We start from the raw sequence: 22,180 nt of genomic DNA, 5'->3' as shown, positions 1-22,180 counted from the left end.
AACAAATAAGCCAAGCATGTAATCCCAGTTACAAGGGAGACATAGGTAGGAAGATTGCCAGGCCAAACTTGACCAGGCAAAAGTCAAAATGGGGGTGCAGCTTCAGTGGCAGAGTACTTGTCCAAAAAGTGCAAGGCTCTGAGCTCAAACCCAAACACTACAGCCCCAAAAACAAAGTAATAAAAAAATTACCATATGACCCTGCTATTCCACTTCTGGGTATTTAGCACCCTTGTTCATAGCAATGTTGTTCACAATATCCAAAAGATGGAAGTAACCCAAAACCCAAGTACTCACTAACTGAGAAGTAGATTAGCAAAATGGGGTATATAAATACAATGGAAGATTACTCAGGGAAGAAGAAGCTGGGTGAAGCAGTGATAGAGCACTTGCCCAGCATGCATGCACAAGACCCCAGGTCATTCAATCCCATATTACATATGAAATTCTGACACATACTACAACAGAAGTGAACTCTGAGGACTTTATACTAAATGAAATAAGCTGGTCCCAAAAAAGACAAGTACTATATGATTCCATTCATATGAGTTATCTCTAGTCATTAAACACAGAGAAACAGAAATAGAACAGTGGTTTCCAGAAATGGGAAAGACAGGGAAACAGTTACTGTTTTTATTGCACACAGTTTCAGTTTCACAACATGTAAAAACTCTAGAGATTACACACAATATTAACATACTTAATACTGCTAATCTATGCACTTGCAAAGTGTTAAGCTATATCACAATACCTGACTTCAAACTATATTACAAAGTAATAGCAATAAAAACAGCATGATACTGGCACAAAACCAGACATGAAGACCAGTGGAACAGAATAGAGGACCCAGATATGAATCCACACAGCTATACCCACCTCATTTTTGACAAAGGTACCAAAAATATACAATGGAGAAAATACAGCCTCTTCAACAAATGTTGCTGGGAAAAATGGTTACCCATTTGCAAGAAACTGAAACTAGATCCATGTCTATCACCTTGTACTAGTATCAACTCAAAATGGATCAACGACCTAAATATCAGACCTGAAACTCTGAAGTTACTACAGGAAGGAGCAGGAAACACTCTGGAACTAATAGGTATAGGCAAAGACTTCCTCAATAGAACCACAGCAGCCCAGCAACTAAGAGAAAGGATGGACAAATGGGACCACATAAAATTAAAAAGCATCTGCAAAATAAAAGAAATGGTCTCTGAACTGAAGAGACCACCCACAGAGTGGGAGAAAATATTTGCCAGCTATACATCAAACATGGGACTGATAACCAGAATGTACAGGGAACTTAAGAAACTAAACTCTCCTAAAATTAATGAACCAATTAAGAAATGGGCAACTGAACTAAACAGAACTTTCTCAAAAGAAAAAATTCAAATGGCTAAAAAACATAAAAAAATGCTCACCATCTCTAGCCATAAAGGAAATGCAAATCAAAACCACACTAAGATTCCACCTCACCCCTGTTAAAATAGCCATCATCAAAAACTTCACCAACAACATGTGTTGGCGAGGATGTGGGGAAAAAGAAACACTGGTCCACTGCTGGTGAGAATGCAAACTGGTGCAACCGCTCTGGAAAAAAATTTGGAGACTTCTTAAAAATCTAAACATAGACCTGCCATATGATCCAGCAATCCCACTCCTGGCAATATACCCAAAGGAGTGCAACACAGGTTACTCCAGAGGCACCTGCACACCCATGTTTATTGCAGCACTATTCACAATCGCCAAATTATGGAAATAACCAAAATGCCCCACTATTAATGAATGTATCAAGAAAATGTGGTACTTGTACACAATGGAATTTTACTCAGCCATGAAAAATAATGAAATATTATCATTTGCAGGTGAATGGATGGAACTGGAGAACATCACTCTGACTGAGGTCAGCTAGGCTCAGAAGACCAAAAATAGTATGTTCTCCCTCATATGCAGACTTTAGATCAAGAGCAAATGCAGCAGTGTGGTTGGACTTGGATCACATAATAAGGGGAGAGCACATATGGGAGATATAGGAATATGTAGAAAACTCAAAACATGAAAGCGTTTGATGTCCCCACTCCAGAGGAACTAATACAAAACCTTAAAGTGACAGAGGTCAACATGAGAAGGGGATCAGTAACCACTGTAAAGATCAGTTAGAGATGAATCAACATGGGTTCTAAAACATGTGTACATGAAAGCAATGTTAGGAATCTCTCTGTATACCTATCCTTAACTCAACTAGCAAAAACACTTTGTCTTCCTTATTATGCTTATGTCTTTTCTTCAACAAAATTAGTAATAAGGGCAGAACAGGATCTGTCTGGAAGTGATGTTTGTTTGCTCAGAATCCATCCCTACTATCTACTGTAAACTGATAATGCAATAAATTCTGGTTTAAGATGTCAAAAAAAAGTGTTAAGCTAGTAAATTTAATATCATGCATACTTTACAACTTTAAACATGGAAGAGTGAAATGAGGAGGTCTGTGTGAACCTTGGGATCATTCTATGCCAACAGTGATGACTCAAATGTTATCTGCATGGGATTTTTTGTTGCCGTTGTTGTTTAAAATACTAAACTATATGTTACGCTTTTCTAGGATTAAGCATCTCTCTACTATTTGCATAGTATGCCTAATAGCATCTTTGGCACAATTTTCAAGCATTTGCAAGGTCAAGTAGTGTAACAATGAATGTGTTGCAATGCTGATGGTAAAATGTTTTAATTTGGACATTTAAACTGGATTATCACGTTCTTGGCACAAATGGTATTTGTAAGCTACTGGCCTGCTTTTTGCATTACACAGAATGTTTAGGATCTAAGGAAAGCACTAAATTATCTAAAAGATGTGTTTCCATTGTATAAAAAGGTTATCAATTATATATGACTTCATAACACTCATCAACAGTATTTCATGGAAAAAATCTCTACTATTTACCCATTTTCATTTACATCTTTTTTCTTCTTTAAAGTAAAACTCGTAGCAGAAGAAAAAATGATGTAAATAAAGCAATTTGAAATTACATTTAATTTTATATAACCTGACTTGGAGAAAATACAAAGTTCTCATTCTATATTCATATAAACACAACAATTACCAACTATAAATTATACTCATATGACTTCACTTTTATTCACTCACACAAGACCTTTAAGTATACCTACTTTTGAAAAAACATAAAAAATTAGAAAAAATAATGCAATTTAAATACATATTATTTGAGAAGCATTTAAAATATCATACACAATCCATTTTTAAATAACTCTTAAGAAAATACTTTGGGAAAGAAAAATAGCATTGAAAGATTTCCATTATAAGAGATTATACATTATCTTTTCAAAAAGTGGAATAAGTAATGAATGTGCATCTCAAATTTGTAATAAATGAACTGAAATAAAGTTGCATCACAGATATGCTAAATTTTATATAATTTAGGATATTACCAAAATGCCAAAATATTTTCTGCAATGATCATTTATTTACCCTCTTGCAGAAATCTATTTCAAGATTATATACGCTATAAATATAAAAGATAACAAAGAAAATAAATATTTTAATTAAAGGTCACTCTCTCCACCTCTAACACATCTGTTTTTCTGAAAAAGTTCTTAACTCCTTCATGTATGGTGGCACCTATACTACTTTTTTTCACTTTGGGGACCTTTATTCATAAGGTATTATGAAATTATCTTTGACATATGAGTATTTTAAAGAGAGAAGACATTGCATCTACATGCAGTTCTGAACATGGAATGATGCAGGCAATAGGCCTACAGCCCTGCACTACTTACAGGGCCCATGTACCCAGTGAGCGCGTAGGCACTGTGGTCTAGACTAAGATTAACAGTCCATTTCTTTAGTCTTATTCTGAAAAACATATTCAGATGTCCTTCAGGCAAATGGTAAGAGAATGGTGAGGACAGAATAGGAAAGAAGGAGAGAGCATACCCAGAGAACCTACTTGCCCCAGGCTTGCTTGACATGCCAGGAGAAATCACACCCTGAAATTTATCTCATTCCTATTTTCTATGTGAAAATATAGGAGCTAATTCTAGGAACTAATCATAGAAAATTCTCAGAACTCTCCAGGTAAATATAGCTCAATATTCTTCACTGTGACATGCCACACATTAGAACAGAGATATTTCCAGATACTAAAAGGACTTAACTGAAGATAAAAATAAAAAGTACAAAATGAGTAATGAAGTAGAGCTAATTAAGCCAAAGCTACATTGTGCCAGGGTAAGAATCAGATAGTCCAGTATGCAGAATTACACACATGCTTCCCCTAGATTTTCTCTATGCCCTACACAGAAGAACTCCAAAATTTATTGAAGTATTTAGGAGTCCATTATTGAGTGGCCTTTGTAACTCTATGTAATGAACTGTGAAGAATCTGAGATTTCACTCTACTTAAAAATTAACAAGTTAGCTTTCCACTGTTTAATGGATACAGGCAGAGGACATGATATTCCAGGGTCTGAGATAATGGACTTTGTTACTCATAGCAACCAGCATAAGGAACAGAATATTTTTGTTAGTCCCTTTGTCCCCAAGTCATGAGAATAGTGCAGATGTGCTCAAATGGATTCCTACACAAACAGTGGAGGATTTTTTTAATAAGGTATATTGAACTTAAGGAACTCAAATCTTTCTCAATGGGAAGAAAGCAAATTTCTGAGGCTATCAACCTGACTTTTATTTCTGAGCAATAACCTATCTCTGTCTTCCACACCTGTTTGCTATATAAATATCTTTGAAAAGATAGTCTGAAACAAAGGATCACTATTGTCTCGTTCATATGAGTTGTAGAAATATAAAATGCCTATGAAGAATGGAAGAATGGTGTACAGTTCTCCCCCAGATTGCATGGGGTCAAGGAGTATTATGGTGGGAGGAGGAATCTTAAATCCTATCTACATCCACATACTGTAGGTCAAAAGCAACAGCTTCTCATTTTGTGTGAGAAAGCTATATATTTGGTTTATCATAGGCTTCACAGGAATCTTGTTTTTTGCCTCCCTTTATCTTGATCTTAGTCCTTGGACAATGCTAATGTTCTATGAGATTGTTACATACTACTGACTTAGATGTGAGCATCAGACCATTTGCAAACATCAAGGGTAGATTTTTCCCCCAACTGTTAATTTGAATTATGATCTATGTTAAATTCCCATTGGACAGCCGGACATGTTTCTTAGGTATCTATTCATCTTTGAAATTCTCCTTCCATTTATTTCTTTTCCCCTCATAATTTATTTATTGGAGAAACAAAATCATGAGGACTTTCCATGATTTTGATTTTGCCAATAGTATCCCTGATGTGTCATTTAACATATTCTTCTATCCATTTAGTTCTTACAAATAGGTAGCTAGATCTAAAACCATAATCAAACTCAGATTCAATGCTTTATGCAAGAATACTTTATTGGCAGTGATGGGTTTTTTCCATCAGGAGGCATCTACCAAGAGACTATCCCTCTTTTGTGATATTAGCAATCTATGGCAGTTTACCCATTAATTCATTAGATGTTGCAATGGGTAGCATTATATATTATCTTTTTTTTATATTATCTGGAATATATCTTGTCTATTTAAGTTTGGTGTTCCCAGCTCTTTCCCAATGACTTAAGATGCTTTGATATTAAAAGAATAGAAAATAGCATAGCCAGGTATAGGACCCAGTTGACATCATAATAGAAGCACCTGAATTGGTTTCATCAATTCTACTACTTTCTTAGTAGGAATTTTTGTGCTGCATAGATAATTGTGAGTTGTCTATATTCTAATCCTATAAAATAGGATTTAGTGTGGTCAACTGGGTCAAAAGGAGACTGACAATTTTCTGTAATTTAGCAAAAGACTTAAAATCAGAAATAGAGAAGAGAAATATTTACATATTTCTCTTATGTAAAAAAGTCTCTACACGTCCTCCTAAGTAGACAGTTATCCTTAGCACTTCCACTTTAAGTCTAAATATACACATGACATATGCCAAGTAGATTAAGAAAGGGAAGAATATCATATTCTCTGATTGTAAAGTACTTGGCACTGTGGTAAAACCTCAGATTACATAGAATGCTTAGAGTTGTACTTCATAGTATATTCCTGTGTAAGAACTAACCAGAACACTTTAAGATATATTTCTGTGTATTTAAAATTCATTCATTTCAGAACTCATAACTATACATCATCACCCAAAATAACTAACATATATTCTATAGGTCTTAACATAAAGTTCTAATACAATCTACTCATACTGAAGTATAAATACCAAAGGAATTTCACCTCCATTGGTGTGTACTTAAATACAGAAATCCGTATCTTTAGATCAACAGTGTCTTCTGTCCCCTCACTCCCTTCAAAATATAAATTAGGTAGTTCAAAAGAGATAGAAAGAACAAAGCAACACATTGCTGGACTTCAGTACCCACTGCTGAACCAGCCTCTGCTATTTGTCTAGCCTCTTGGGAATCCTCCACCTGGGATACCCTATAATACTCATGGTCACTATCCTGTCTATCTTCTTGGGAAAAGTTCATCTTAGATGGACCAGAAAACTTTCTAAACCTGCTACTTTATTTTTCTAGCATAATAAGCCTAACTTACTGAAGAGACTTAAATCTTTGATGAATTTACAGTGCTTCAAAATCATTACTTTTACATCAGTGATAGTATTATAGATGATGAACTGTGGGAGATTAGATGAATACCATATTTACCAAAAAAGTACCCTAGAGCTTGATTTTTGACTAAACCTTTGATATATATTAGCTTTATTTTAAATTAGCTCTTACTTCCAAAAGTAAGACATAGCCAACATACCAAAATACAACCATTAGGATACATTTAGGAAAAGCTAAGCATTTGATAGGATTAGATCTACTTAGTAAGTAAAACTTCACAAGAGAAATCACAGAATCATAAAACTAGGAAGAATATTTAAGATGTACCAGTCCTATTCCCTTCACCTTACAGTCAAAGAAAATGAGATGAATTTGTACAAAGTGATTTACCCAGAGCTATGTGGTCAGTCAACAAAAAGGGTAGAACTCTCATCTTTGATACTCTTGACTACACAAATCATTGAAGATGAATTTTTAGCATTTGGTGTTTAGTAAAATAAACACTAAAAATTCACTAATGAATTATATGTTCTCTATATAAATTTATGAAGTATAAATGAAGTCTCTGAAACAAAGAGTAAAGTACATTTCAGAAAATTGCTCGATGTAGTTCTGACACTAGTATGACACAAAAATTGTTGAACTTGAGTACAACTTTTTGTTTCATTATTTCTTCACAATATTACAATAAATCCTAGCAAAAACTGTATTTTTGAAGTTATGTTCACTCTTCTGTCATTGAGATATTACTCAGTGGATTTTAACAATAAAATATCATCTTATAGTTTGGGGACACTGACCAAACAATAGTATGGCTCTAGAAATATCTCACAGTCACTATGGAAATCTGCCTGTTTTATAAAAATATAAATAATTACTTGGAATTTTTTAAATTGAATGAGTTCAAAGATGATTTTCAAAGATGCTATGCTTGAATTACAATAATATAAAATTATGATTAATATTATGGTAACAATATTTTAGAAATGAATATAAAAATTATTTATACTAAAGAAAGGCAAAATGTTTTTAATTTAAAGTCATCTCCGCATCTCCAGTAACTTCCCTGTATGAGAATTTAACTTGCTAGTTAGACTGATGATACCTGCCTTCATTGTGAGTTATGGGTAATTACATGCTACAACTGAACTACTAAGAAAGAATAGACTCCAAAGGGCAGTCAACCAGATCATCATCTGAGGCAAATCACTCTAATTATCACTATAAAGTTCAAACTGAGGAAATTGGGCTAAACATTTAGTAGGCTCTATTTGGGGGTCAAACCCTTTGTGTCTAGTGAATACACACCATACAATCTTTTTATTACATAAAAATGGACTTTGGTATAAGAAAAGAATCACAGTTTCAGGAAAAGTGTACAGAGGGAAAGAAAACCTATAAACAATTTTCCCAGTGAGTTCCAGAGAATTTCTTATAAACCAAGAAATACGAAAGTCTAAATTTGAAATTGAGACAATCACTTCAAGATAAACACTTTCTTTGATGAGAATATTCTAGAATGACTTTCTCTTATCCACCTATAAGAGAAAAACCTCTTTAATCCCTGAAAATTGGGGGAGAAAGAAGAAACTGCATCCTGGAGGGCTGAGATGATACTCAGAATTGTAAACCTGATAAAAGAACAATGAGGATTTTAAAAAGTGGAAAACACTTGGTGGGCTTAGCAAATATTCATGATCTATTTTCAGTCCCCAAATAACTGTTCCAGATGCTATTCCATGAAACAATCCATTCTGTGGTCCAAATAACCAATTTACTAATAAACTAGCAGAATGCCACTTGTTTGTAAACAGAAAGATATTCATGTCTAAATAAATTACAAGAATGAGATTATAAAGTTTTCTTAAATGCTTATTACTATAGGACATCCTCACAGAACGGCCTTTCAAGACTCTGGCACATACCACATCTTTATATTGATCACTCATCACTTAGTCACTGCCTTTGATTGTGCAAATGTGTCACTTGTTTCTGCTTTATATCCCTGACAAGATAGTAAAGCCTCAGGCTTATTCACAAGCGGCACTGTGTTCTATAGTCCTTGGAAATCTCTCTTTGTAGCTTGCACACAGGGAAGTCAACAGGCCTGTGTGGTATTGAAAAGAGAGCAAAAGGGGTCTGAGCTGGAGATAGGTTCACTCAAAGCAAAGAGGAACACATAGAACTGGTCTCTTGGAAGAGATATCACAATATTGATTATATGTTCATATATGCTAGTTTATTGCTTTCTGAAACTTTTCCTTTACATTTACAATAGATATAAGATGATGGATTATCAAATTTTCCCAAAGAAATAGAAACTTCTGTTTCTTCTATTTCATGCCCAGTATTTTAAGGCTTTTCTTCAGATAGAAATGCTATTTTCTCTTCATAAGTACAAGTTACTTAATGGAGTTTCCACTTACTGCCTTAATAAATATTTGTTGGGTGAACACGATCAGGTGTCTAACCACAGTCTAACTCAAAGCTTGACTATGTACCACATTCTAAAAGGCAAAACATCCCCAACTTCCTTATATTTTATGCAATGAAATTCAAGCTTAGAGAGTTTGCATGACCTCTCAAACTTAATCTCCCCAGGCTATTCTGACTCCAACCCCTGGAATCTTGGCTTTTCATAGTTTCTTCTCCTTCTTTGTGGAAAACAAAGTAGAGGGGAGCATATTTAGAGCTAAATTATCTCATTCTCTTACAGTGAAAATTAGAAAACTAAATATTGTTTTAATTGACCCACTTCTGAAACAATTCTAGAATAGTCAAGAAAAAAAAGGAAATTAAGATTTTTTAATTACACTAATAAAAAGAAATAAGAATAAATCCTTATATAGAGAGAAACTCCAATACAGGGTAATTCTGGTATCTGTTAAATAGAATAACAGGAAGGAACTGTAGATCCTACATGAATCCCTACTGCTATGCATTATGGGAGGAGACTTAATAGCACTGCCTTTCATTACAGATATACAGAGAAAGTTTGCAAAATAAAAAATGGAAAGCATAAAAACTAGAAAGCATGCTGCATACTAAGATTCCATTTCAATGACTATGAGGCTACACTTGCCAAAAATTCTAGTGAGGTTCTTGTAATGCCTTAGAATGGGAGAGTGAAAGCAAGGAATGTAAAATAAGACATATCCCACAGAAAGCCACCAAGTGCATTTAGTTGGCTTAAAAGGGACTGAAAGCTTGTGCTTTTTAATACAGACAGTAGGAAATGTTTTTTCTTGTAAATAAATAATTTTATTTGATTTAATTCCCACTGTTTGCTTTTAATTAAGGGAAGAAGTATTTCAAAATTTAAAAGGTGATGACATATTTCCAAATATTAAATAGCTAAGCTCAAAATGACTATATAGTATTTCTGCTATCTTCCTGTTCCACTATTTCAACACTAAGTCAGTCACCTTTCCACTTAATCAGAAGCCAAAGCTGGACTTGCTTACCAGTGGCCTATTGCCTTGTGGGAGTAGAAAGTTGTTCATTTCTTTTTTATTTGACTTTGACTGATATTTTTCTTTCTCATTTTACATGCATTATTTTCAAAACAGAGAATGTGAGACAAAGCTTTGCTGTAAAGTTATCTTGTTGGGAAGATCCCATATGCCAGGATACTCATCTGACTTTGCACAGCAGGAACCAGAGGGCTGATGCCCACCTTGGCAAGCATTGGCCAGGATTAACATGGTGGCCGCTGGCCAACAGTAACTGCATGAGCTCTGGGGTGTCACGGACTTCTACTGCATTCAAACAAAGGGCGCATCTATAGTTTATGAAGTATTTGGGGACATAAAAATACAAAGTCTCTAAACATAAAATCTTATTAGTATCTCTCCTTTAGATGAGGAGAGGAGAAAAATGGACTTTGAAAAGTTATGCTAAAATTCATTAGTCATACTCTCTATACCCAACACCCATGAGTAATTCCTTTGTGATTAATGTTTTGCATTCTTCCTGTGCCTCCTCTGTTTCTTTCCTAGAACACTTAAAGGATAAGTTAGAAGAATACATGGCTCGATTTTCCAAAGTAAGGATTGTTCGCACTAAAAAAAGGGAAGGGCTCATCCGAACTCGACTTCTGGGGGCATCTATGGCCAGAGGAGAGGTGCTGACATTCCTGGACTCCCACTGTGAGGTCAACGTGAACTGGCTGCCCCCACTCCTTAGTGAGTACACATTGTCACAAAGGCACCCTGAGAACCAGGGAAGCTGGGAGATCAGGTCCTACAGAGGGAGTGCCAGGTTTTCTTCTGTTTAGTTTGTGATCAATAAAATCTTAGAAGCCCCCTCGATAATTTGAATAATGGGATCTTTGAATTGTATCTTAACCACTGTGAAGGACAAGGAGGTAACTAGAAAACTGTGCTAAAGTTGACATTTCATATGGTACCAAGTGCAATTGAACCTATGGTTTAAAATATTTATTTTATCTTAGATGTCCTCCTTTATTGAATTATATTCATTGAGTAAATATTAAAAGAAAAATAATCCCCAAACTTTTTTATAGTCAGCCTATGATTACAATAAGATTAAAATGCACACACAAATACGTATACTTTAACAATTATTGCAGTAATATTAATGAAAGAAGGAAAGAAAATTATTCAGCCCAGAATATATAGTGTAAGTATTTGACATTTTCTAGGATTTATAATGCCAATTTTTGCTATTCTTTTACTTCTGGCTTAATATTGCTAAGTATGTAATCCCTCATATTTACATAGAATCCCCTCAAAGGCTCTGAGCTGCTCTCAGGGGATATGTCTTAAATCCTCACTATAAGGCTAAGAAGAGGGAAAGAAAGTAGGCTATGTCACATCACACTTGCACACTGTTAGAAACATGAAAAAACTGAATGTAATTTAAGCTAGAAAACCCAAGTGTGGTTCAGTTCAAGTTTCAATATTTTTTGTTTTATTTTACAGTATAATCAGATATAAAGTCCAGTTATAGCTAAGAAATAAATTGAATTACTGAAAAGATATCTTTCTAAATAATTCTTGGTATGCATATATTGCATGCCTTCCTATTCTTCAAAATTTCACCAAGTCATCTTTTATTGTAAATATATCCCTGGCCTCAGAAGTAGAGCCAGTAAATACTGCCTCAACAATAGCTGTCCCAGAAAGAAGGATTTGCTATTGACTACTGTGTAGGATTTCAACTACAACCAGCCAAACTCCATTAGTGAAAGATGTGGGGGAGAAAAATCAATTGAAACTGTATAGGATTTAAAACAGAACAACCAGCAAGAAAAACCCTCCACCATATCACCCAATCTACACCCTCCTGCACAGATGACTGCCCAGTCATCCCAATCAACAGGAGTCTCTGTGCTCCTACAGACAGACTCCTTGAGCCTTTAATTAAAAGTACCTTGTCCAAGGACATAGCAATTTAGAGCTTCATCAAAAACGGTGAGATTCCCTCAAACCGAATTTGACCTATGGTGTTGAATACTCAAGGAAGTCAGCAAAAGGCCTAATTTATTTATGAACCAAAGCAATCCCTAAATGCCAATTAATGGAGTCTCTGATTATTCACTATGAACCTAACAATAAAAAGAAGGAATATTTTTTAAAAAGAAAAAGAGAATAAGGGAAGCCCATAACCTGCTCTTTCTCATTAAAGCATTTCATTTTCTGAAGGCCTGATGGAGAAGAAATGATTCAAGCTGAGGATCGCTATCTTTTTTTATTTTCCTCTATCACTGTCTTGAAACATCATCCAAAATGAAAAAACAGGCGGAGCCACACAGTTTCTTGGTTCATTTTTCACCTTGGGATTATACCTGAATTTCAATTTCCTATTAAGAGTCTGTTTGTTTGATCCCTGGAAATTGAAATGTAGGCAGAAGCCTTGGATGAAAAATTAGTCATACAGCTTTCACCCTAAGCTAGTACAGCTGGATGAGAGCTGAAAGGAAATTTGAAGAGAAACTTGACAGTTAATTTAACAAACTCATTCTCTTCCGGTCACCTTGGGACTTCTTGTTGGTCAAGGAACTTGTAAATCAACCTGATTCTGAATTTGATTGAAAAAAGTCCCTGAAACCATAATACTAAAATACTTGCAGAGGTGATATAAGAAATATTTCCAATGTGTCACTGATGGTCTCTGTCATCTCTGGGGAAACACCATTTAGATAAAGATTAAAATACATTGTAAGGCTTGCCTAGGTGAAAATGAAGTTTAGAGAGCCCTTAGTGGACGTGAACTTGAAGTAGTGCTGGGGATCTCTCATCTAGTAATTAGCTCAAATGAGACAAAGGCAACCTCCAGGCTCTCCAAGGCTTCCTGGGGCTGTTCCATACCCTAGCAATTCCAAAGTCCCTTTACCCTCTCCTATTTTCTTTCCGTCTCATTTATCACCTTCTAAAACACTATGAAATATATTTATTACATTTGTTCATTGTTTTTGCTTCATTCCTAAGACATGATGTTTTTGGTGTTGCTCACTATATCCCCAGAATCTAAGGATTACTCAATAACTATTAAAAGATGAATAAATGAATGAATGAGTGAATGAACAAACACATGAATGAACAAATGAGCATGTAGGTATGAAAGGGAGATCTCCTACAGGACTTTTTGTTTCTATACCCTGTTTTATCAGTGTCCTCAAAATAAGGTCACCTTGTTATAATACTCAATAAACCCTCCATTTCCTGGTCTATGCTTAGGAGAAACTTCTGGGGGAAAAAAAAGACAGTTTCATTACTATAAGAGCTTATCCTTAACGTGATTACATCTACTTCGGGATCTCTGAAAAAAAAATGTGATATGGAAATAACCAAAGCCCATAATATTTCTAAATAATATCCTTTCTTTAATGTCACATGCTATATCCAAAGTTCTTCCAAATAACAAGAGAGCAGGTGTTCATACTTAAACATTCTACATGTCAGAAAGTATTTTGTTTGATAAATAAATGAACAGGTTTGTTATGATAAATACTGATTAAATGCACATTTTGGGGAAGAAAGATACTTCACACATAGCTATTCTAAGTGAACTGAAGTATGCAAATGCAAGTTCTAGGTGCTGGCTGTTAATGTTATCACAATAACAATATTTACATGGAAAGGAAGGTGCTGGAAAAGAAAGAAAAAATATAAATCACCTCTCTGCTATAAAGACGCACCATGACAACCTGGAAAGACCGACTGGAGAGTTAAGCAGAGGTTGTATCCTGGTTATTATTCTCAAAAGCTAAGCCACCCTTGACAAGTTATTTAACTTCTGTGAGTCAGTTTCCTCACACATAAACTGGAGAAGACAAACAGTAACCACCTTCCTGGGTTGCTGGATATATTAGAAATAGCATCACTATAAATCACTTAGTAGTTGCTCAAGAATTTAATAGTAACAGGAACCATGGCAAGAGTACTGTACCAACTTACTTTTTTTTAATATTATGAGAAAGATAAAAGTGTAGTGTTTAATAAGCAGATCCTGACTCCAAGAACAGTGGCAAAATAGGTCTGAACAAAATTTCTGTCAAGCCTGACAGCTTTTGTTTGATAAGTAAATTTTTATGTATGATCTGTCAGTATTTAGGGGGAAACAGACATCATGACTGTTACAAGATTAGATGCTACAAAAGCCATAAAGTTAAATATTTACATTTTGGAACCTCCAGAAAGCAGCCCAATATTTTCTCAGCAGGCTGTAGCTGTATGCTTGAAGAAACACAAGTACTGTTTATACTCTACACATGTTAGATGCACGATAAAATGACAGATTGGGGACAGGTCAGAGCAAAAAATGTGACAGAGGTAGAGCTAAATGGACTGCTGCAAGTCTCTCTGGGACATAACTTTCATAAAGAAAAATATAAACACTCTAATTGGACCTAATCACTGCCCCATCACATTAAGTCCACAGCATTCAGAGATTCTAGGAAAGTTCTGGAATGCTGACAGGGAGCAAGGCTGCAAGTCTGATACATTAAAGGGACCCACAGGCTTCTCTTTGCTGAAAAATAATAGATGACCTAGGCAGGCATGTCATTTCCTGTTTTATGCTTTCGTTTTTCAGACCAAATTGCACTAAACCACAAAACCATCGTGTGTCCCATGATTGATGTCATTGACCACAATCACTTTGGGTATGAGGCACAAGCTGGGGACGCCATGAGAGGAGTCTTCGACTGGGAAATGTACTACAAAAGAATCCCCATCCCTCCAGAGCTCCAGAGGGCAGATCCCAGCGACCCTTTTGAGTGAGTAGCAGCTGAGGGAGGGGCCAAGGGAGTGAAGGCAAATGACTCATTTCAGGCATGTCAAAGCTGGGACCCATGAGGACAATTATCTCTGATAAAATGGCATAAAACAGGTGGTAACAATATGCAAAACGCCAGAGAAAGGTCAGACCTATGAGCTACAGAAAATTAAAATTACAAGCTGTGCTGAATACATGGATCACCCCTTCTCAGACTTGGTTAAGCATAATAAAAAGTATGTGTTCTATAGATGAAAAGAATCAGAAAAATGTGTGGGAGACTGCAGGTAAACCCCTTTTAGATGTTTTCTTCTTGTTGTCCTTTCTACTTTTCTCTAAAAGAGTGTTGAAGTTAACAAGTTTATTTTCTTTTATTGGGGATTGAGATAAAATATGAACCCCACCCTGTTGGGAATTGTCTACTTAAAGTAGCACCTACTCCTGAGTAGGTACCTCCATAACTTAAACACAGGGAATTCATCAAAATGACATAACTAAAGTAAATAATCTCTGAGGGTCCTGCTCCTAATTAAGGTACTAATTAGAGAAGAATTTACAGCAATAATCTATTGATTAACTTCTATAAAACAAAACCTCTTTCTCCCCCACCTCATGGATGTGAAAATTATGCATTTCAAAATAAATAAATAAAAAGAAAACAGAAATAAGGCTTACTTTGACAGCTACCAAGACCATTAATGGTGAACAGTGAAATTTCTCCAGCAATTAGCCAAAAGATGGGTCAAGGCATATTATTTTTTGATCTTTATAATTTTTTAATTTGGTTCAAGTCCATTTAAGATGCATTAATCAATATTGTGTTTTCATCAATAATACACACCATAAAAGTTTGCAGTACAAAAGCTACTGAGCACAAAGGCCACTTTCTGTGACACTACTATTTTAAATTCTAATAAACATTCAGTAATCATCAGGAAAAAGCCTCTTCAATTCCAGTCTCTAGAAAGATGAACTCATGGGTAAGCAAGGGGATTTCAGAAGTCCTTAGCTGGGTAAAGTGGAAGTGAAGTCATTTCTTTTGTAAAATGAAGCATCCTCATTAAATATCTAGAACTTTTGAAGTTAGAGCTCTTCAGACTCTCAAATTACTGGAAAGTGTTTGAAAATAAATCATGAAGGACCTTTATTACTCCCAGATAGGCATTGGCTAAACCTTCATGAATATTCAAAAGTACTAGAAAAGTATTTCAGGGATCTCAGTAAGGGAGTTTCTAATAAGCATGTGAAGTAGGCACAGCTGAGAGATGGTCCTCAGACTTCACGGAGGGTAACCATAGGAAAGTTTTGCAGAGGCTCACGGTGAGATAAAAAATCAGTGGGAGACGTAATGTGTATGCCAATTTGCTTGGTTTAGCCATTCTACAATGTGTGTGTATTTCAAAGCTTCATACAGCATAAACATATACACTTTTAAGATGTCAAATTTAAAATATAAGATGAAAAGTTAAAATTTGTTTCAAACTTTTAAAAAAATGGAGAGGGATGGGAGAACAACAGGGCTCCAAGCAGTGCGGAGCTATTTTAGATGACACCTGAAAACAAATGCCACAGTGCAGTTGCTGCTATCCCAAGTCACCATGTTTTAAGAACTAGTATTCACCTATGATGACTTTCCAAATACTGTAATAGTGACTGCTTGTAATGACCTTTTACTTTACTTCCAGTGTGATAGCAGAGTGGGACCCTGATTTCTAAAACAGTGGTATCAAAATGCTACCAAAAGGCTCACCCACGGTGAAAATTACAAAAGTCTTCTCAGTACCTGCATGGATGGTTGAATTTTTTGTCAGGCAACCCTGGCAGTGGCTATGACAATAGCAAGCATCTTGCTTAACCCTGGCTCTGACAGGATTGGTAACTCCCAGAATGAGATTACCATTTGTTTCTGCCAGCCACTTAGGTAGCTGTTGTCCTGTCAAAAACTGCATTGGTCTATTGAATACCACTGTCTCTGCCTTAGGTCCCCTTGACTCCCAGGAATGTGGACACTTTAGCCTTTTGTAGTAAATGTGACTTCTAGGAGGTGCCCACTTTGATCTTAAAAACTGCACTTGCCTTCCTGATAATAAAAGAATGGTTACCTAAGCGCTCTGAGCAGCCTATCAGCAATTCTGTTACCACAACAGTCATCTGAATGTGCTTATAAACAGAATGCTTTAGGCCAAAACTTTCTTTTCTAGATGCAAAGGCTTTAAGATACACAGAACGGATACAATCTATCTACCTATCTCTCCCAAAGTCTTTCATGTTTCTAGAGGCTGCAGGGGTGTGTGGTTTTCTATGGGAAGATGGGGAGACAGGTTAAAAAAAAAATGGCACGAAACTGAAAAGGAATGTGTAAATGTATTGCAAACCTCAGGACCTTTCATTCACTACATATGCAAAAATTATCTTTCTGTAGCAAGTTTATCAAGTGTCAAAAGTGACAAGACCTGAATTCTCTCATACATCCTGCCATTATTTGAGTTTCAGTGACTGACTATTGACTAGAATAGTGTTTTCCAACCTAAAAATCCTATGAAATTGGTCAGTCATGATCAGCATTTAATTGTTATATTTAATTAAATTAAAAATCCCAGAGTATTATACTAGTGCATAGCAGGTGTCACTTTTCAAACATTCCATTTCATTTATACTGCATACATGATTCTGGAGTATGATATAAACTTTGTTTCTTAATATATGTTACTCAATCCAAAGAATTCAAATTGCTCTTTCTTTTTTTTTTTTTTTTTTTTTCATTTTTCTTTTATTATTCATATGTGCATACAAGGCTTGGTTCATTTCTCCCCCCTGCCCCCACCCCCTCCCTTACCACCCACTCCACCCCCTCCCGCTCCCCCCCTCAATACCCAGCAGAAACTATTTTGCCCTTATCTCTAATTTTGTTGTAGAGAGAGTATAAGCAATAATAGGAAGGAACAAGGGGTTTTGCTGGTTGAGATAAGGATAGCTATACAGGGCATTGACTCACATTGATTTCCTGTGTGTGGGTGTTACCTTCTAGGTTAATTCTTTTTGATCTAACCTTTTCTCTAGTTCCTGGTCCCCTTTTCCTATTGGCCTCAGTTGCTTTAAGGTATCTGCTTTAGTTTCTCTGCGTTAAGGGCAGCAAATGCTAGCTAGTTTTTTAGGTGTCTTACCTATCCTCACCCCTCCCTTGTGTGCTCTCGCTTTTATCATGTGCTCATAGTCCAATCCCCTTGTTGTGTTTGCCCTTGATCTAATGTCCACATATGAGGGAGAACGTACGATTTTTGGTCTTTTGAGCCAGGCTAACCTCACTCAGAATGATGTTCTCCAATTCCATCCATTTACCAGCGAATGATAACATAACTTTCTAAACCAGCAATCAAGACCTTCAATAATCTGAACAAGAAGAAAAAGGAAAACCATGTTAACTTTACACATTGAGAACATATTTACTTATATTTGAAAGGAAATTGGCTTTCAGTAAAACTGCTCCTAGATTATGAAAGAATGTAATATTCATGGTTCTAATTACTATATGGTAATTATAATTCTAATTGGATTGGATTGGAATGGATTATATTAGATGAATTCCAGGAACATAATTGCTTTTGATTAAGGAAAAACACAATGTTCCCCTTTCCTGGGGACTTTTGATAAAATGGAATACTTTTAGGAAATTCTTGTTATTCGTGGCATTTAGAAGGCTCCCTCATTCCTGTTTCAGCTGGACTGTAGAGCACATAAGAATGTAATCTTTTTCTGTGTGATAAAACATAATATGTTCCTTTTGCCATTCATAACAAAGGGAAAGATTTTTGTTTGCTGTCCAACCACTAACTTCCTTCTTCAACCTTATCTTAGCATCTAAGCATTTAGAAAGACCCAGAAGAAATTATCCTACCCAACTTCTTGGTCAATGCAAGCAATTAGTAGACGATGATCAGGACAGTGTGCAGCCTGTGCGTAAACTCTTCAGTAGAGTAATTTGCTGCCTCGAAAGACTATCCATTCCAGTGTACTTAATGACAAAAACTTTTTCCCTTGTATTAAGACAATTCAGCCTCCTTGATCCCAAACTGTCCTAGTTGAGATGCGAGGGATGTCTAATACCTCTTTGGTGACATAGTTGCTTTGAGTGTTTGAAAAAGTTGCCATGCCTGTATTTCCTAGGAGAGAAAAAAAAAGAAAACTTCTTTATCTGGCTAAATAATTCCTCTTCTATCAGCAGGTTTCCCAGGTCCTCCAGAATCCTGCATCTTTATATAAGAGTTCAATAAATATAAATTCACTTGAGTACTCCAAACTCACATTTCTCCAACTTGCCCACAAAGATAGCATGACATACTTTATCTACTATATCAGGGACTCAGGTCCTAAAATACAATTCTGTCAGCCTTGAAAATAAAGTTAATTTGCAGAGAATTTGTACTAGTTCTAAGAGATCATGCTTCCTTTTCCTAAGTACTCACAATCAATTCTGCAGTTCATTCAATTTCACAATGTCATTGTATTTTTCAAAATTCATCTTTATCCTGTCATTGAATTGTCAAGAACTTAATTTTATACTATCTATCTTTCTTAGATCTCTACAATTCCTCAAAGACAACTTAGAGTTTTAATCATCATCATAGCTGACATTCTAGTGAACAATTGTTAGTGAGGTCTGACATGGATTTTCCACCCAGATGTACCACAAATTACTAAAATTTTAAAGATAAGACTGTATGTGCTGGGGGGGAGGGGATAGGTATCACAGACTACCAACACCCAGTTATTCTCTCAGAAACCCCTATGTCCACAGGCACATCAGTTTGAAGCCAAAGACTCTTCATCTATGGTCATTTCTTAGCCTAGAAGTTCCCAGGATATGGAAAGCAATGCCATGATCTGTTGCCAAACACCTCAAGATCAGTAATTCAAATACAGAAGATCCCCTGAGGGCCTGATGGCCAAATGTGGAATCCCTGTAAACTGGTGCTGCAGTTCAAAATGTGAAACATAGCCGGGCTAAAATGGGTTAAATACTACCTCTTTATTAAGAGAGTTGTATCACTATTGCATGGAAGTAGAATAGCCTCACAAAATTTTACTTACAGTGTCTTCCTGTGTTCTTCTGAGGCACAAAGCACGAAACTTAATGACTTTCTATGGGAGCTGAGCATGATGGTACACATCTTCAGTAGTAGCACTTAGGAGGCGGAGGCAGGAGCATTGCAAGTTCAAGGCCAGCCTGGGCTACATCATGAGATCCTGTTTCAAAAACAAAGAGTATGAGAAGGTAATGATACCAACATTGTGTAAAAGTTAGTGATTATTGGATAATGAATAAAATTTTTTGATTAATTTATGCATAGAAGAGAATTACAAAAATCATATATTTATCATACTATAAAAGAGATCTTTTGACACAATTCAATCCATCTCTGTCTCTCTGTCTCTCCCTTTCTCTCTCTCTCTCTCTCTCTCTCTCTCTCTCTCTCTCTCTCTCTCTCAGTACAGGAGGTTGAACTCAGGGCTTCATGCTTGCTGGGCAGGCACTCTACTGCTTGAGCCAAGCCTTTAACCCACCCTCTCAACTTTATAGAGAAGGAGACCAAGCCTATTTATTCTAAGTGACTTATCCAGTGTCACAAATAATAAATAGGATGGAGTCTAAGGCTGTGACTCACAATTTCATACTGTTCTTTCTTTCACACTATGGTGGTAGAGAAGAAATAAACAGTTGTTGAAGGTGTACTGTCATAGGTCAAGAACTGGGTTAGAAAATTTGCATACATTGCTAACTCACTTAATCCTTATTTCAAGCCTATGAAATAAATAATACTGTGCACAGTTTTATAAATGAGGTGCTTAAAGCTTATAAAAGGTTAAGCCGTTTTCCAGAGTTTATACAGCAAATTGGAATAAGAACCCAGAGTTAAAGATGCCCTCTAGTCCATAGAAATTCCCACCTCCCTCTCTACTCAGAAAAGATGCATTGTTCAGTCTTAAGGTATAATCATGTTCAAATAGAACACAACATTTTTAGAGAGTTCACAGCTTCTTGCCGAATACAACAATGTAGCTGTAAATGAGTATCACAAAGCTAAAGAAGCATCAATGACTTTTATTTTTGTTATTGTGCTGGGTGGGGGTACATTGTTGCATTTACAAAGGTTATTACAAATGTATTAAATACAGCATACTTGAAATCTATGACTTCTTGCCACAAGTCTTATTTCAAGACATGTTCAGGACACTGCATTAGAGTCATCTCAGGGCAGCCTTACAAAGATAGGCTGTTCATTCTCAAAGGTCCCCAGCAGATGGTGTGAATGAGGCCGAGATCCAGTGAGACGCCTGCTCACAAGCCATGGGGCACTGGTTTAGGCTCACTATCCTGGAGGAAGAAGGGACTCTTTCTCCTTGGTGGGCATGCAGCTTCTCTTTATTAATGCAAAGAAATAACAGGTTGAGGATATCAATTTACTCAATGTTTAAGTGAATCACTAGCTTTTATTAGCATTTAACTGATTGCATCAACTGACATTCAAAATTTTAGCATTCTTCTCTGGAAATTACAGTGAGATCATGGATACTTTAGTGTATTCAAAATTTGAAAGTAAAAATAATCTCTTACTCAAGACTCTTTCCATGTGGGTTTGAACCCTATACTAGCAATTCTGAGTTTAACCAAAATCAGTAAATTGTGAAATTGAAAATTCCAAATTTGATATAGAATGCAAAGTAGGAAGGATAACTTTGGGGTTCTTCACTTTCACCTATGAATTTAATTGGATTCTTTTCATCTTTCCTTTTCTTCTGACTTGCATTGGGTCACCTCTAAATCCTAGACTGGGATAGATTGAGAAAAATTTGTTCATACACTACTTCTCAAGCCAAGCCAATATTCTCAAAATTTTCCTACATTATTCAAGCAATTGCTTCCAAATCTTGCCCCCTATTCCTCCAAAAATCAAAATGATGCATTCAAGCTACCATAGTTTTTGCTTCCCCGCTCTCAACCTACAGCCACAAAATTCTCTATGGTTGACATTTTTAAATTTTAGTCCTGAACTTTTGAGGGAATTAGAATACACATTCATGTACTTCATCTAGAGATGAGTTCCAAAAGAATGAAATGGGACTTGGCTCAACATAACTTCAGGCACAGATCCTAGCTAACTTTCACATTATTCCAGAAGCCCTTCAATCAATCTGACCAAATAACCTACTTCATTAAGCCTTTGTCATATGTAATATGAAAACTAATATTTTTAGAGTTTGGTACACAGCTCAAGTGGCAGAGTATCAAGCACAAGTTCATGAGGTCAAA

The 22,180-nt window shown here is 35.9% G+C and overlaps 1 protein-coding gene across 2 annotated transcripts in view; it reads left to right on the top strand.

Moving 5' to 3' along the window:
* Galntl6 (polypeptide N-acetylgalactosaminyltransferase like 6) overlaps positions 1-22,180 on the top strand; it is a 1,137,834-nt gene that overhangs the window by 904,045 nt on the left and 211,609 nt on the right. For both annotated transcript variants that reach the window (XM_074054979.1, XM_074054980.1), the window contains 2 exons: positions 10,629-10,814; positions 14,689-14,872. In XM_074054979.1, coding sequence (XP_073911080.1) covers positions 10,629-10,814; positions 14,689-14,872 — 370 coding nt within the window. The remainder of the gene's footprint in view (positions 1-10,628; positions 10,815-14,688; positions 14,873-22,180) is intronic.

Source organism: Castor canadensis, chromosome 14, assembly GCF_047511655.1.
Source record: "Castor canadensis chromosome 14, mCasCan1.hap1v2, whole genome shotgun sequence".
NCBI lineage: Eukaryota > Metazoa > Chordata > Mammalia > Rodentia > Castoridae > Castor > Castor canadensis.
This window is presented reverse-complemented; position numbering and strand designations above follow the sequence as displayed.